Below are 13,996 nucleotides of genomic sequence, written 5' to 3' on the forward strand. Positions count from 1 at the left end.
ATTTGAAATTATAATTGTCGACTATTTTTTTAAAATAAATGTGATTCAAAAATATAACTACTGATATCCAACTATTTTAGTTTTTTTTGCATGAATATTTTATTCAACAAGTCTTAAAAAGTGAACGGTTCAGATCATTAAGGACCTTCCCAAAATGAGCTCACCAAACTCAAACATTCTCTTAAGTTAGATAATCAACTTGAGAGAATCTCGTCAATCCCATTACATAAACTACGAATATAATTCATGCTATTTTTTATCATTTAGGGTTATTTTAGAAATTAATTATTTTAGTTAACTTTTTATAAAAAGACGTGCAGAAAAATAAATTTTTTTTTTATAATCATTTTAATATGTTTCCAAATATACCCTTAATTCTGTGTATATAGGCTGTTGGACCATTTTAATATCTTATATTTATTTATTGGTTTATCTTTTTCATAATGGGGTTTTATTTCTTTGGTAACCTCTTGGTCATAAATGGAGGTTAAATAGAATTCATGAACCTGGTTAATGGTCATTATTTTGGTGTAACCATTTTCTTGTTTAATAGTACCATTTTCTTGTTTAATGGTCATTATTTTTGGTGTAACTGTAAGGTCCTTATAGCCTATATATATAGTCTACTCTTTTCTATCTATAGAGATAAGCTATTTTCTATACAAGAGAGATTACTAGCAAAGAAGGGTGTTTTATTGGTGGAGCTTTGGGTTCACCATCTTGTGCAGAGTTGGCCTGAACCATACGACAAGTGGTCGGGCTGTTGTATCCTGGAGGGGACAAGTCATAGTATTGTGACTGCTGCATCGGTATTTGGATTCTTCCTACCGCAGTGGGCTTGATCTCCTTAAAGAAAACGAGATATCCGTGCCTCAGCCTGATCTATTTTTATCTCATTTTCTTTGCATCATTTATCAATAATGTAGTTTAGTTTCTGGTATTTTCTCCAACAATTTTAAGGAGATCAAACATGGAACAAGTACCAGAAAAAACCAATGATGGAATTGGAGATCTCAACAAACCTTTCAAGTTCAAAGGAGTTCTTTTTTACCTTAGCCTTTTGAAAGTTGCATATGTTCTTACAGAAAAGAATCCGAACAAAATCCCAACCGAGGAGATGAATGATGAAGACTATGAGGCACATGAAGCAAAAGTGGCTTCTTATAATACAGATGAGTATAAATGTCGCTTTTATCTCTTAAATTGCCTTGCTGATCAATTTTATGATTACTATGACACCACTTACACTTCCGTAAAGAAAATTTGGAAAGCTTTACAGACTAAGTATGATACCGAAGAGGCAGGAGCAAAAAAGTATGCAGCTAGTCGGTTTTTTCGCTTCCAAATGGTAGATGGAAAATCCGTTGTAGAACAAGCACAAGATTTCCAAATGATAGTTGCAGAAGTAAGATCTGAAGGCATCAAGATTGGTGACAACTTGGTAGTTGCAGGACTTGTTGACAAGCTACCACCATCCTGGAGAGAATTCCAAAAGAGTATGCGTCACAAACAAAAGGAGACTTCCTTAGAGACGTTGATCACTCGCATCCGAGTAGAAGAGGAGGCTAGAGGCCAAGATGCATTAATAACACAAGCGGGTAATGGCAATTCTACCACAAAGGTAAACTTTGTTTCAGCAAATAATAACTTACCCAAAGGTCATAATTCCAAGAATGCTTATTTGCAGCCTTATAAAAAGAATATGAAGAATTATGGTAAACCTCACAATAAGTGGATTAATCCAGATAAGAACCAAGGTCCATCACCTCCACAAAATTTTACATGCTTTGTCTGTGGCAAAAGTGGGCATATTGCTCGAACTTGCAAATTCCGAAAACGTGCACCTACCCCAAAGGCTAACATTATCGAGGAGCCATTTGTGGCTATGAATACAGACATTTGCATGGTTAATTATGTGGACGGTTGGTGGGCAGATTCTGGTGCTAATAGACATGTTTGTTATGATCAAACTTGGTTCAAGGTGTATACTCCCTTTAATGATGAGAAAACAATTATGCTTGGTGACTCTAGTCAAACCAAGATACTTGGGAGTGGTGAGGTTGATCTAAAATTCACCTCTGGACGTGTGCTTACTTTAAAAGATGTGCTTTATACACCGTCCATGAGGAAGAATTTGATGTCAAGTTATTTGTTGAAAAAGGCTGGTTTTAAGCAAACTATGGAATCTGATCAATACGTGATTACCAAGAAGGGTATTTTTGTGGGTAAGGGTTATGCTTGTGATGGGATGTTCAAATTGAATGTTGAGATTAATAAACCATCTACTAATTCGGTTTACATGTTGTCTTCTATTAATTTGTGGCATGCTCGCTTGTGTCATATAAATAGTAAATATGTGGGAATCATGAGTAGTTTAGAATTAATTCTAAAAGTGACAAAAAATTTTGAGAAATGTGAAGTTTGCAGTAAAGCAAAAATTACCAAGAGGCCTCATAAAAGTGTTGAAAAAAATACCGAATTGCTAGAATTATTTCATACTGATTTGTGTGAGTTTGAAGGAATTTTAACTCGGGGTGGTAACCGATATTTTATCACTTTTATTGATGATTTTTCAAAATATACAAACGTATATTTATTAAAAAATAAAAGTGATGCTTTTGAGAAATTTAAAGAATTCCTTCTTGAAGTGGAAAATCAATTCGGTAAAAAGATTAAAAGAATTAGAAGTGATAGAGGCCGGGAGTATGAATCTCTAGGATTCAACTCTTTTGTTCAGTCATTGGGAATTATTCATGAGACTACTCCACCATATTCACCTTCATCAAATGGCGTAGCTGAAAGAAAAAATAGAACGTTAATTGACTTGACGAATGCTATGCTTATTGATTCAGGTGCTCCCTCAAATTTTTGGGGTGAGGCTATTTTGACAGCTTGCCATGTGATAAATAGAGTGCCACACAAAAAGACTAAAATTGTCCCTTATGAGTTGTGGCGAGGGCATAAACCAAATTTAGGTTATTTGAGGGTTTGGGGTTGTTTAGCTTTTGTGAGGCTTGCAGATCCTAAACGACCTAAATTGGGTGAACGAGCTACCACTTGTGTTTTTCTTGGGTATGCGTTGCATAGTACAGCTTATAGATTTTTTGATATGGAAAATAATATTATTTTTGAATCAGGTGATGCTATTTTTCATGAAAATAAATTTCCTTTCAAATCTAGAAATAGTGGGGGTCAAATAATATCTGAAAATATTTTGTCTACGCCTAGCTCTTCTACTCCTTCTCAAGTTTTTCAAGAAAAGGAAAATTTTCAAATCCAACCAAGAAGAAGTAAACGAGCTAGAGTTGAAAAAGATTTTGGCCCTGACTATTATCTTTACAATGTGGAAGAAATTCCTCATACGGTACAAGAAGCTTTATCATCACCTGATGCTATTTTCTAGAGAGAGGCTGTAAATGATGAGATAGACTCACTACTTTCAAATAAAATATGGAAGCTAGTGGATTTACCTCCAGGTTGTAAAACTATTGGGTGTAAATGGGTCCTTCGTAAAAAACTTAAACCGGATGGAACTATAGATAAATATAAAGCGAGGCTTGTCGCTAAAGGTTTTAAGCAACAAGTTGATCTTGATTTCTTTGATACTTTTTCTCCTGTTACTAGAGTAACATCCATCAGACTGTTGATTGCAGTGGCTACAATTCATGATTTAAAAATTCATCAAATGGATGTAAAAACAGCATTTTTAAATGGAGATCTAGATGAGGAGATTTACATGGACCAACCTGAAGGCTTTGTGGAGCCTAGCCAAGAAAGCAAAGTGTGTAAGCTAACTAAATCCCTTTATGGTTTAAAACAAGCTCCTAAACAGTGGCATGAGAAATTTGATTCCTGCATGCTTGAGAATGGCTATAAGACTAATGAATGTGATAAGTGCATATATTATAAAACTTGTGAGAATGCACATGTGATTATTAGCCTATATGTGGATGATCTACTTATCTTTGGCTCTAATTTGCATATTATAAATGAGACTAAAAATATGCCTAATAGCCATTTTGATATGAAAGATCTTGGTGAAGCTAATTTTATTTTGGGAATTAAAATTACCAAGACTGAGGATGGCATTTTTCTTGATCAGTCGCATTATGTTGAGAAAATTTTAAAGAAATATAATTTTCTAGGCTGTAAACATGTTGCTACTCCTTTTGATGCAAGCATACATTTGTCTCTTGTAACAAATGAAAAAGAAGTGGTTAATCAAAAGGAATATGCTAGCATGATTGGTAGTTTGAAATATGCTACTGACTGTACTAGACCTGACATTGCATATGCTGTTGGAGTACTTAGCAGGTTTACTAGCAAACCAAGTCGAGATCATTGGCTAGCCATGGGAAGAATTATGAGATATTTATTTGGAACAAAAAATTATGGTTTGTTTTATAACAAGTATCCTGCGGTACTTGAGGGATATAGTGATGCCGATTGGAACACTTTGTCAGGTGATTCTCTCTCTACCTCGGGTTTTATTTTTACCTTGGGTGGTGGTGTTATATGTTGGAAGTCTAAAAAACAGACGATAATTGCTAATTCTATAATGGAAGCTGAGCTTATAGCGTTAGCTTCAGCATGTGAGGAAGCGAATTGGTTAAGAGATTTGTTACATGAAATTCCTTTTTGGGAAAAACCAATTCCTCCTGTGTTAATTCGTTGTGATAGCACTGTTGTTATTAGTAGAGTGAACAATCATTTTTATAATGGTAAATCCAGACCTATTAGAAGGAAACACAGTAATGTGAGATCCTATTTGAGTAATGGCATCATAACTGTGAATTATGTAAGATCTTGTGATAATATTGTGGATCCATTAACCAAGGCCTTGGCGAGAGATAGGGTCTGGAATACATCGAGGGGGATGGGTTTGAAGCCTATAAAATCAAAAACCATGTATAAGGATACCCAACCTAGGGACCAGAGATCCTGTAACTAGGTTCAATGGGAAGAACGAATCATATGGTGGTTGTAAAAATGCACTCTTTAATATTTTGTTATCCATCCCTATGATGTAAGTGCATTTGTCCTGTAATGTTGGAGGGTTGAGTTTTTATACTCTTAATGAAATTCTGTAGCTCTTGTTGAGTGGGGTGTGTAAATTACAGGAACATCCTTGACAGATTTCACCTATGTGAACATGAAAGTGGGGCCGCTTTCTATGAGAACTAGGCTTATTCTCAAATATGCTCATGAAAACTGGGATTAGCACAAGGCCGTAATGTGCTGGCTATTAAAGCTCATGTCAACACCTGGACTATTATGTGTGAGCAGTAATACTTTATTTCCCCTAAGCAGTCATAGTTCAAGTCTGAGACCACTACTGACTCTGGAGTAGAGGTTGCTGTTTCACTAATGAAGGTTCAATGCAGAGCACACCTTCATGATGCATACTAATCTATCTTTGTTTGGTAATCTCTCTTATTTTTATTTTTATCCTTGTTGATATTAAAATGAGTGGGGGATTGTTGGACCATTTTAATATCTTATATTTATTTATTGGTTTATCTTTTTCATAATGGGGTTTTATTTCTTTGGTAACCTCTTGGTCATAAATGGAGGTTAAATAGAATTCATGAACCTGGTTAATGGTCATTATTTTGGTGTAACCATTTTCTTGTTTAATGGTACCATTTTCTTGTTTAATGGTCATTATTTTTGGTGTAACTGTAAGGTCCTTATAGCCTATATATATAGTCTACTCTTTTCTATCTATAGAGATAAGCTATTTTCTATACAAGAGAGATTACTAGCAAAGAATGGTGTTTTATTGGTGGAGCTTTGGGTTCACCATCTTGTGCAGAGTTGGCCTGAACCATACGACAAGTGGTCGGGCTGTTGTATCCTGGAGGGGACAAGTCATAGTATTGTGACTGCTGCATCGGTATTTGGATTCTTCCTACCGCAGTGGGCTTGATCTCCTTAAAGAAAACGAGATATCCGTGCCTCAGCCTGATCTATTTGTATCTCATTTTCTTTGCATCATTTATCAATAATGTAGTTTAGTTTCTGGTATTTTCTCCAACGTAGGCTAACAATATTTCAAAATTAGTTGTTCAACCCTTTTAACCCGAAAACCAACTCCAATACAAAAAGGACTCATAAAAAAAGGGAAAATAACCTATCAGTCAGAAGAAAAAAAATATATATATTAATAATTAAAATCATAATTTCTTTTATTAATATGTAATAATTTTCAAAAATTACCACTTAATGGTGATTTTCCCAGAAAAAAAACAGGAGCAGCAATGCACGCATGGGGGATTTTATAAAGGCATTTCCATATGCATTTTGGTAATTCAGCAGCAACATGAAAAAATATAATAATAATAATAATAATAATAATAATAATAAAAGTTGGTGGGAAATTGACTCGCAAATTTGTGGTGGCCCAGGAGAACTATGGGCTTTGTAATGTAAAGATCTTCTAGAAGTCCACCTACTCACAAACACGGATGACGTGAACAATGGTTTCAAAAATTACGGACTCTGAAATTGTAAATTTGGTCAATTGGTTAAAATTTTTTGAAGTCATATGTTATTTGCGCCATAACATTGGTGATTCTATTAGTAGTCAAATAATAAATTTAATTAAAATTTTCAAATTTTAATTTTTATTATATAAATTTATTAATAAGAACAATATATATTAAATTTTAAAATAAAATATTTTTTTTATGGTATACTCAAACCATTTATACGTATTTTTCATATTTAATTTTATTCATCTTCTTCATCAAGTTTTAATTATTTTCTTTTTTTTTTTTTCATTCCAAAATTTCAATCCACCCCACAAAAGCTCACTATCATCATCAACATCATTCTTTCTTCTCCTCTCTCTCTCTCTCTACAAACCCACAAACTTTCCTTGTATGTGAACACAATGAATAACTATGAGAAATCTATTCAAGGGTTTTTTTTGGGTCAAAATCATAGAATAAATCTTATTGATAAAAGATGAAGAAACCATCAAGAACAGCAAACATCTTTCTCCAAAGAGGAGTAAAGCCGAAAAGGAGGTCTGAATTGCATGTAAGAGTTTCAGACAAACTTGCCACACCATTAGTGCACCTTTTCACAAAATTCAACTCACAGCATTTGGAATGGGGCGTACATAATGATTTTTTTGAGTGTAAATGGAATTTCCCATTGTTATTCGGACTTTTAAATCGGAATAAAGTTAAGATATTCGGATCTGAAAGTCCAAATTAAACAATATTGTTCAATATTGTAAATTCGAATATGGTGACTTTGTTCTTATTTAGGTGTACTTTGAAGGATAATTTAGGAAAAATTATATGGCGTATTAAGAGTAACATAGAATCCTAAATAATTGAACAGAGTGTACTAAAAATTGCGAGTACTTAATGCTTTTTTACGTATAAATAAAATCCTCCCACAATCTTATATATATATATATATATATATATATTTTTAGGGTTAATATTTATTTATTTATTTATTTATTTTTGGACTTATCATTAGGCCACAAGCTTATATCTTTATTTTTTTAAAATATATATATATATATATATATAGTTTTTAATTAGTGATATACAAATAGATTTTTATAGCAGCAATTTAATAAATAACTATGCAGTTATCTAATTATAATGATTGCAACATATAAAAATTGAGTAATATTATATAAATAAAATTTGTATATACAAAAAAATACCTATAGAATGATGCATGTCATTCATATTGATTGAAAAATATTAGAGATTCTAAAAGATTTTATACAATACTTACATGGGAGTGAGAGTCGAGGAATTATCTTGTCTTTTAGGAATTTCAATTAAGGTGTGTGCTCATCCAATTCTATTAGTTGTTTTATGTAATACATAGGAAAAAAAATAAATAGAAAATAGTAGGTATGTAATCAATATAGAATTGTACGAATATATCATATAGGATATGAAGCGGACCTATGTGATAATTTTCTTGCGAGTGGAACCCATATGTGAGCATTGTGTACAACATTGGATAATTTGTTTAATATTACTAACACAGCCCATACTCATTCATTGAAAGTGAAAATGCTTATTGCTTTCATTCATAATTACAAAAATATCATTAATATCATTTTTTTTTCTTAAATTCTATAAGAAAATTAATGTCCCTTTAGTTTGATTTTTCAAAAATATTTTTTAGATAAGTTTTCATTTATTGTTAGTGATTTTTCTTTTAAAAATATTTTATTCAAATTTTTGTACTTTTTAGATACACATAATCAACATGCATATAAAAAGTAAAATAGATTGGCTAAAATATTAAAAAATAACTATAAAAAAATTGAATAAAAATCTGTGTGCATTTTTGTTCAGATTTTCATTTGTTTTTAGTGAATTTGTTTTTTCACATTTTAGTTAAACTATTTTTTTTAAAAAACTTTTGAGATACATCAAGAATAAATGCATTATTTGTTTTTAGTGAATTTTTTTTATAGTTTAGTTAAACTTTTTTTTTTTAATTTTTACTTTTTAGATACATCAAGAATGAATGCATCTAAAAAAATTTAAAAAGTTGATTAAAATATAAAAAAAGTTCAATAAAAACAATACAAAATCCATTCAAAAATAATTTCTGAAAATATAAACCAAACAAAGCCTGTACATGCATATCAGTTTTCATAAAAAAAAATTCTTGTAAATCATTTTTATTTACTTTTTTTGTGCATATGTGTGGTAAAATGTTTGAACTTTCTTTGTTAATTCTCTTTTGTTTGCGAGTGATGAGTATTAGATATACTAGGAAAGACGTAAAATTGGATAATTTAAATAATAACAATTTTCTATAAATAATAATAGAACAAAATAAAGGTGAGAAATTAAAAAAATAAAGTAAAATAACCATTAATGAAGGTGACAAATTAATTTTAAGATTTAATTTAATAAAAATAGTTTAAATGAGATGAATAAAGATGGAGAAATAAATTTTAAGTATCATACATAACAAATTATGACATTTTATTATTCTCGAATAATTTCTCCATTCAAGTAAAAATTAATTTTAATTTTAGGTGTAAGAAATGACAAATTGTTTGAATTATTTATTATTCTCAAATGATTTCTTAATCTTTCATTCCCTATTAACTAATTTTTATTTATTGTGAGGTGATTAAATTTTTATTTTTTATTTTTTAATCATGTAAGAAATATTAACTTGCATTTTTTTTTTTTAAAATATGCATTGACTAGAAGTTTAATGACTCAAAGACAAAAATTAAATTTTTTTAATAATGTCTTAACAATTTAGGGATAAATAATTTTATTACATATGAATAGATAAGTAGGACAAATTGATGAAAAAAAATTAATCCATTTATTTCAACTTAAAAAAAGAAAAAAGAAAAAAGAAATTTAGATAATAAATGCATTAATTAAAATTGATAAATATTTAGTTGTTTATATAGTGTGAAATAAGTCTTATAAGTATTGTCTTAATTATTAGGGTTTTATATTAACCAATTAGGGTTTTATATTAACCAATTAGGGTTTTAAATTAAAATATGTATGGATCTTTAATAATATATATGAAAAATCTTAGGGGAGGTGAGTGAAAACTTTCATTTAAATGCATTTTTATCTCTTCCCTCTCAATTTAAAGGGCAATATGGTCATTTTAGATAATAAAAAAAAAGTAATGGCGTTTATGCTAAATTAATGGATTGAGAAAATTTTGATAATAGTTTTAAAAGTAAGGGAGGTTAGTATAATTATTGAAATCACAGGGGAGGTTCTTGTAATTGTCAGAAACTTTATGGGAGGTAACTGTAATTTATCCAAAAATCTTTTAGATCATAATTAAAATAATATTATAACCAATATTACAATGAGTTATAATTAATATTATGAAAATCATAATCAAATCAAAATTAACACCATAATAAATCATAACCACAAATACAACTTGTGGGTGGGTACCATAAAATTCCCCTTGCATTTATGCTTGAATAAATAGGCATCTTTACGAGCAACCTCTGAAGTACCAAAAAATGAATAGATATTATAGAGTTAATTTTGCAACCATGCTGGGGATTTCAACTATTTTAAACAGATAGGTGAAAGTAGCATGTTCTTTTCCAGTTTTCAATTTTTCTTCTAGTTTGAGAAAAATTATCACACAGGTCTATCCTATATATCCTACGTGGTATGCCCTTATAATTGTATTATTTACATACATGCTATTTCCTATTTTTTCTCCTATAGATTACATAAACAATCAATAGAATTAAAACGGTACACAACCTAATTAGAATTTCTGAAAGGTAGGATAATTCCTCCTGGTTGGGGCTGCAAAGTCAACTCCTTATACTTTCATTAATTTTTTTTTTTAAATGGTCACTCAAATTAATTAGCATTTAACTTTTAAACATTTTGCAATCCCATTAAAACTTTTCAATGGATATACAAATTGAGATTAGCTTCTCTAGTTGAGATCTCAACTAGATCGTGTTGTTTGGTTATGTGGGATTTGGTGTGGGTTATGTTTTGATAATTTAACCTGTTTATTTTGTAAGGCCGTTTATATATCATATATGAAAAAAATTAGATCGATCCTATAATTGTAATTTCTAGTGTGTTTTTTAAAATAGTTTTTTTTTTAATTTAAAATACACCGTCTATTTTTTGGAGATGAATGCGATAAAATGATAATGTTATGATTATCCGATCGACTTAATTTTTTTTTTTATAAATGATATACATAAACGATCTTATAAAATGAACAGTTTAAATTATTGAAATGGGACCAATGACCGGCCCATGAACCCAAACAATACAATCTAAGTAAAGTTTTCAATGTAAGAGAAGTCAATCCCATGATTGAAGATTGTGTTGGATCAACCGATATTTTTGGTAGTGTTCTCTTCTAGCCTGTTGGATTAAAATCTTTTCGGTTTGTGATAGCAGCATCATTATATTTCATTGAAATTATGAGACATTACAATAAAAAAATATGCCAAACAAAAAAGGTTTTTTAAATTGAGATCTTATATTAGATCGTTAAGGAGTTTTATAGGATCGAATTGAGAATCACAAAAAAGAGTGAGTTGTATTTCAACCTATTTTGATATTGTTGTACTTTATAAACTTGGCAGAGTAAAGAAGCAATAAGAGTATGAACATATTTTAGGGCTACTTATCCCGCAGGATTAGTCTTGGCTTCCCGAAAAATTAGAGGATTGGGGATACCTGCGTTATCAAAAAAAAAGAGTATGAACATATTTTAGAAATTCCAAAAACAATTTAGGGTTCTATAGGGCTATTGTTAGTATTGAAAAGTGTGTAAAAAGTCTATAAAAGTGTATTGAAATGTGTGAAAATATTTTGAAATATATATGTAAAAAGTATATTGAAATTATAATTTTTTAACATTTTTAATGTTTTTTATTGACAATCCTTAAAGGTAGTCATTAGTAAATCCTTTCAAAACTGAGTTATCGGTTCACATATAACTAACCTGAGTTGTGATTGGAGGGAGATGGTGTAAACTGTCAATTATGCCATCATTGATGTGGCATTTTTATCAATTAATATTAATTAGAGGGTTGTTGGATGATGTTACAATTCAAGTAGTGGACACGTTTTTCTTTTCTTTTTTTTCTTTCTTCAAATGGTAGTAGTATTAGTTTGTTTTGATTTAATATCAAGACATATCTTGTGGAAAAAGCGATTTGCTTTGGTTGGCAAAGATATTTGATAATTATTACTAAATTCAAGAAAATTTCTCATCAACCCAATATCTCATCTACTAATTGAAAAAAAATGATCAAAACATGTGTTTTGACCCTGCTAATTTGTTTTTGCTTATTTCCTTCTCCTACTTATGCATTCCTTTTTCAAATGTGAATTTGGTAAGGTTTTTTTATTTTTTATTTTGTTATTATTTTCTTTTATTTATGGAAAGCAACCTTCTAAGGAGAGTTAAATCCATTATTGGTTAAGTTTAGAAGATACTAGTGAGAGTTAAACCCATTTAATTTATAAATATATTGTGCTAATTTTGATTTATTTATTATCAGAAGTGCATGACCATAGGTAATCGCAGTTAAACATGTTGGAAAAATGGTTTGGAAATCATTAATAGGTGAATGAGAAATTGATTCTAAAGTGAACCATTTGAGTATGGTTTTAAGACGAAATTTATTTAATTTAAAATTAAAATTATTTGTTATATTTTTGGGTCAAAATTGAACCAGATTCGATTCAAAATTCGAATCTGTTTAAAAGAACAATCGTATCTATTCTTTATACCTATTCCATAGAAGAGTTGTCTCTCTTTATAGAGAAGAGATGTGCCTTTTCATTGAAAAGTTACCATGACCTTTCGAAAAGCTACCAATTCACCTATATAAATAGACCCCATTGCATTCATTAACATGAAATTCATCTCATGTTTTTTCTCTTCTGCATTCTGTCTTTTCTATAAGAGAATTCTACACAGTAAGGTTCGTCAGACTTGCCGTAGTAGTGTTGCTTCTGCAAGGTTCAATTGTTATATCCTGAGAGATGAGCATCCAATGAAAACTCGTGAGCACCATAGTGAGAGACGAATTTGTTTTAAGGAAATTGTATCCAACACAAGTCTCGATCAAATTATTTTTTGTTTCCAGATTTTTACAATCTGTTTATAAGTTTTCTACTTCTCTGTAAGTAGTTTGGTTCTTGGTATATGGTTTGATTTGGTTTAACCCAAACAATTTATGTTAAATTCAACTTAATTTTTTTTATATAATTTGATAATATATTTGATGCAATTATTACATGTTACAACTGGACACATAAGATTTATTCCAACAATACATTGGATGCAGCCTTCTTTTTTTTTTTTTTTTAGATAGTTGATGCGGTAGCCTTTGAAAAACAATTCTTTTACGTGTATAAATTTGATCGGATTTTTTTAGCACTTTGAATTTTTCTCTGAAATTTCGAAAGTGTATATTTATAGAAATTACAAAAATTAAAAATCTTTTAAACTTTTTTTTGTCTTCCTATATATGCGGCACATATCATATTATATTCTAAAATTTTATTATTACATGACACATCAATTAATAATTAATAATTAATAATTTTTTTTTTATAAAATTTGTTAATTTTGTGTAACATTTTTTTAAAAATAAATTGAATTTAAGTAAACTCAGCACCGTTTCATGAAGTTAGCACTTTGAGTGAAAGCTTAAAACTTGACGGTGAAACAAAAGTCAAGTTCATATCTGCACATGTTTTTTGTGGTGCAAAACCACAACTGGCAACTTTTTTTTTCCCTGCCCAAAAAAAAAAAAGAAAGGTAAATTACACTCATCCCCCTTCAGATTTTGAAAAAAATACACCTCATCTTACACTTATACTGACCTCGTTTTTACTATAATTAAAATAATCGAAACTAATGTTAGTGAAGTAAGTAAAAGAGAACATATTTTTTTTTTCATTCATAGTACTATAAATTATTGATGAAAAAGAACTTAAGTGTTATGTGTAACGCCCCGAAATAATTTGACAAGAACAACACACTTTCAAATAAGATATTAACCAAATTCCATTACATAAGATCAAATGTTTTACAAAATAATTTCACATGCGGTTATATATTCATAGATAAACTAGTACATGAATCTATAGCATGTAAAATCATCAAATCAAAATGAACAAGGCCCTCAAGGGCTTACAAGTCCCAAGGCAATAGCCCGACTATATAAAATGGTCTCTCGGACCCATACACATTAGCTATTGGCTTTACAAAAATTTACACAAAAATATAAGAGCAAGCACTCTTCACAATCACGTCCACGCCATCAACTCGGCGAGATCACCACATCTTTACCCGCACCAAATCCCATAGGGGTGAGCATAAAGCCCAGTAGAGAAATTCTCACAAAATATATACAGTTATGTTCTTTCCTCAACATAAAAATAAACGTGAATGCAATGCCATGCCAAGATTAATAAATGAAGAAAATATTCATTTCAATGCACTATTT

The 13,996-nt window shown here is 30.1% G+C and overlaps 1 protein-coding gene across 1 annotated transcript; it reads left to right on the top strand.

The window, feature by feature from the left end:
- The first annotated feature begins 1,050 nt into the window (after positions 1-1,050).
- LOC145805859 (uncharacterized) lies at positions 1,051-4,492 on the top strand. The gene is made up of 2 exons (XM_082901067.1): positions 1,051-1,621; positions 4,315-4,492. The coding sequence occupies exons 1-2, from the start codon at positions 1,118-1,120 to the stop codon at positions 4,321-4,323; spliced, it is 513 nt and encodes a 170-aa protein (XP_082757193.1). The 5' UTR covers positions 1,051-1,117; the 3' UTR covers positions 4,324-4,492.
- The last annotated feature ends 9,504 nt before the right edge of the window (positions 4,493-13,996 follow it).

This window comes from Camellia sinensis, chromosome 13, assembly GCF_055761805.1.
Source record: "Camellia sinensis isolate YWXY chromosome 13, ASM5576180v1, whole genome shotgun sequence".
Classification (NCBI taxonomy): Eukaryota; Viridiplantae; Streptophyta; class Magnoliopsida; order Ericales; family Theaceae; genus Camellia; species Camellia sinensis.

Coding starts and splice junctions, on each gene's coding strand:
- LOC145805859 (XM_082901067.1), top strand. CDS start 1,118: ATGAATGATGAAGACTATGAGGCACATGAAGCAAAAGTGGCTTCTTAT.